We start from the raw sequence: 4,251 nt of genomic DNA on the forward strand, positions 1-4,251 counted from the left end.
GCCCTGCAAAAAATGCCAGATGGGAGAAAAACCCAACGAGCCAACCCAAGCCAGCCCCTTCAGCATCCTGTTTACACCCCAGGCCAGGAGTCCAGATGGAGAATTCCAGGAGTCAGCCCCGGATCCTTCCCCGTGCTGACACGGAAAGCCTGGAATTCCTGCCCTGGGCCCACGTGAGCTGCGGGATCTGCTCCTGACGTTCTCGGGGTGGCTCAGCCTTTCCACAGACTCAGCCCCCCTCGTGCTCTTCCTCCTCCTCCTCCTCCTCCTCCTCCCCTCGAGGCTCCTCCGCCCCGGGGGGGTTTTTAGGGATGGCAGGAATAAAACTGGGACTGGCAGAGTGTGGTTTGCTTGTCCCCAACACCTGAGTCAGGGGTGGGGAAACACCCGTGGCTGCATCAAACAGGCTGCAAAACGAGCAGGGAACCAGCTCGGGTTTAGGGGTTGAATATTTAGGCAGATTAATCCCTTCCCACCTTCTCCTCCTCGAGCTGCTGGGTGAGGAAATCGTCCTCCAGCACTTCCAGGTGCCCTCCCTGCAGCCTCCAGCAGTTTTCTCGCTGAGGAGCATCTCAAAGTCCTGCTTGAAGAGCTCTTCGTGCTCTCCTTGGGCTCCAAAAGCACCACCGGGACCGGTCCCACCCTCCCTTCCCACAGTTATTTGACACCCCGTTGTTACATTTGATGGGCAAGAAATCCCCTTCTGAGAGGACACATCAATTTATCTGCGTCTGTAACAGCTGGGAACATCAGAGGGCTGGATTGTTACCCCTTAATTGACCCTTATTTGTGGGTCTCTATTAAATTCATGAGCAATCTGCTCCTTTGGCTGGTCACACTGATGTCAGTGAGTCAGGACCCCACAGCAACACCCTTTGGTGGCCCTCATGTGGTGGCCAGAGCTTGGTCTGCTGCTGCAGCAGAACTGCCCCCTGAGCACCGAATTCTGCTGCCCAGGAGCATTTCTTTCTGAAAAACCCCACAAAACATCACCTTGCCAACACTTCTGGCTCCCAAGAATCCGAGGAGCTCTTTTTGTTTCACCACCAGGAGCTACCAAAGGGGGAGGCACTTTTCTACCAGGGGAAAAAAACAAACAAACCAAACCTATTTCATGAACTGCTGAACAATTTGCTTTAAAATAGGATCCATCTGGGTTTTACACAGCCCTTGGTTTACCCCAGAGTCTCCTGCAGGGGTTTCCCTGCTCTGTGCCATCAGCAAAGACTTCCAGGATCATCCAGTCCCCCCTGTGCCCCATCCCCAATCCTACAATCTGGGGCTTCCTCACACCCCACTTTCCCCTGTCAGGGCAGGGTGGGAGGGTGTGATCCAGCCCCATTCCAGCCGGGGCTGCTGATCCAGCCCAATTCCAGCCGGGGCTGCTGTCCAGCCCAATTCCAGCCGGGGCTGCTGTCCAGCCCTCCTCTGGCTCTGGGCATAGCTGGGATGCCAGGGGGCTGAGTGGGGGGTGCCCTCGGCCTCACATGAGCACGAGTGGCTCACCTGTGGCTCACCTGTGGCTCACCTGTGGCTCACCTGCCCCCTGCCCCAGGGACTGTTGGCTCAGGGGATGAGCTCACCCCTCCTGGGGAGGAGGATGAGGAGCCCCAGCCCGGCCCCATCCACCCCTTTTCCTGTTTACTGGGGCAGGTGAGTGCTCGGCCAGGAATGATAAACGAGCACCTGGCTAATTAAACCTCGGGAAGAGGAACTACCTGTGGTCAGGAAAAAATGCCTCAGCCCTTTTATCCTTTGCCTTCGGACTCTCAAAGAGATCTGCTTGGATTTCCTCGGTGTTCTGGGGAGGAAATCCAGTTTTCCCTGGGATTTGTTTGTGTTTTACTGGATAAAATGTGTTTTGATCTCCGAGGAAACACCTTTCAGAGCTCAGAGCACGTGGCCTGACAGGACAAGAACTGATTCCACCATGTTTTCTCACTCTGAGCTGCAGTTTCCTCCCTGTTGGGACAGTTCCATGGGTGTAGTTTGAACGTCCAGGTGCTGATCCAGGGATCCCTGTTTCCCTGTTTCCCTGTTTTCCTTCCTCCAGCCCCACCTGGAAATGAAGTCTCAGCTCTCTGCTGAGCTGAGGTGAATTAAAACCTGAAGGATTAAATATCATGCAAACACCAAGCCATGAGGAGGGAAGAATCTTATCTGGGTGCCATTTTTCCCCACCCGCAGTTCCTTTATTCCCAGAGGGTTCTTCCATTTGATTTGGGAGCAGGATGAAAAGGAATTTGTTGCCTGCACAGAACCTTTCAGTGAGTTTTAAAGGAGTTCTGGGGTAAAATTAAACCTGCACGGGGAGAATTTGTGGTTTGTGGTTTTTTTATGCTGGTTCTCCCCAACCTGCTGAGAGAGGAGGATGGAAGTGGAACTGTGGGGGTGGGATGGTTTGTGTGAGGACAGATGTCCCCAGACCGCGTCCCGTGGGTGGGATTTGTCACTTCCCACTCCTGGCTGGCTCCTCTTCCCGAGGTGAGACGGTGACAATTCCCGGGGAGGCACCAGCCCGTGCCCCGGGGTGTCCTCAAAAAGGAGCCGGTGGGTGCTGCCAGACGGGCACACCCCTGTCTGCCACCTCCCCCGCGCTGGGCGCTCCTCCCTCCAGCATTCCAGGAGGGATTTGCTCACCCCAACCCTGCCCCGGCCCATCTCCCTGCCTGGAAACCTGCGGAGCACAAAACCTGCAGAGCACAGAACCTGCGGAGCACAGAACCTGCAGAGCACAGAACCTGCAGAGCACAGAACCTGCCCAGCACAACCCTCCTCTGTAACAGGGAGGTTTGGAGCCCCCGGGGACGTTCCTGGCTCCCGGGTGAACAGTTTTCCAGGAGATTTGAGGCCGAGGAGGAAGCGATGGGAGCTTTGGAGCACTTTGGGAACCCCCCTTTGGGGCTCCAGAGCCTTTCCTAACCCACGGGAGGGGGATTCCTCGGGATGTGCAGCACCCCCTGTCCCAGCAGTGAGCTGGGATATTTGGGATATATCCCAAGGAGGAGCAGGGACAGGACCCAGGGAAGGGCTGGAGCTGTGCCAGGGCAGGGTCAGGTTGGACATCAGGAAAATTCTTCCCCCAGAGGGTGGTTTGTTGGGCACTGCCCAGGCTCCCCAGGGCAGTGGGCACGGCCCCAAGGCTGCCAGAGCTCCAGGAGCATTTCCAAAAGCTCTCAGGGGTGTGGTGGGATTTTGAGATGTCCTGTGCAGGGCCAGGAGCTGGACTGGGATGATCTGTGTGGGTCCCTTCCAACTCGGGATGTTCCTTGATTCTCTCATCCCAGAGGGGTCTCAGGTCTCCAGCTGCTGCCTTAGACCTTTCCAAGCTTTCCAGAGGGAGCTGCCACTCTGCAGGTATGGGGATTTTAGGAAGAAATCAAAAGGATGAAACAGGAGTCCAGGGCAATACAGAAGTGAAGGGAACACCGGGGTGGTGCCGAGACCGTTTGTTTTATTCGCACGTGGGAAGGGGAAGGTGACAAAGGAACAACGAACAAGGACATTCCTCCACCAAGATCAGGGCAACGAGGAGTTACAGGCTCTTTCTCCCAGGAAATATTCCCGGGGGCACAAAAATCACTCGGTTACATGTACAAGGAAAGGCAGGAACGGTGCAGAACGTCAGGAAAAGCAGCGGAGGATTTTCTGCTCCCGGAGCAGGGAGGGCACCGGGGAAACAAGGACGTGAGGGAGAGGTCCAGGGATTTACAAACCTCTCTCAGTCCTCAGCCTCTGGAGACCCCCCAGGGCAGTGGCTCTGCAGGGCGGGGTCCCCTCAGGATCCACCTGGGAGCCCCCTCAGAGCCCCCTCAGAGCCCCCGGAATTTGCGGGAGCGGAGGGGGCAGCGCCGGCCACAGGCGGGGCAGGCCTGGGTGGCACAGGGGGTGGGACAGGACACCTGGGTGACACAGGGGGTGGGACAGGACTCCACGCACTTGGTGATGGCCTGGACGCCCCCACGGCAGGGATCCACACACCTGGGGGCACAGCTGGGCACGCAGCAGGGATCCTGGCACGTGGTGATGCATTTGGTCACCTCCTGGCAGCAGGGATCCTGGCACGTGGTGATGCACTTGGTCACCTCCTGGCAGCAGGGATCCTGGCATGTGGTGATGCACTTGGTCACTTCTTGACAGCAGGGATCCACACAGGTTGTGGTGCACTTTGTCACCTCCTTGCAACAGGGATCTTGGCACGTGGTGACACACTTGGTCACCTCCTGGCAGCAGGGATCCACACACCTGGTG

General features: G+C 57.1%; 1 protein-coding gene across 1 annotated transcript; it reads right to left on the bottom strand.

Annotated features, from left to right (window-relative positions):
• Window positions 1-3,812: 3,812 nt before the first annotated feature.
• Window positions 3,813-4,245, bottom strand: LOC112840961 (keratin-associated protein 9-1-like; the record flags this gene model as incomplete). The annotated part of the gene is made up of 1 exon (XM_029965914.1): window positions 3,813-4,245. A coding segment is annotated over one exon (433 nt), but the record flags the coding sequence as incomplete, so codon positions are not given.
• Between the last annotated feature and the right edge of the window lie 6 nt (window positions 4,246-4,251).

This window comes from Manacus vitellinus, unplaced genomic scaffold, assembly GCF_001715985.3.
Source record: "Manacus vitellinus isolate BGI_N305 unplaced genomic scaffold, ASM171598v3 scaffold_123_pilon, whole genome shotgun sequence".
Lineage (NCBI taxonomy): Eukaryota > Metazoa > Chordata > Aves > Passeriformes > Pipridae > Manacus > Manacus vitellinus.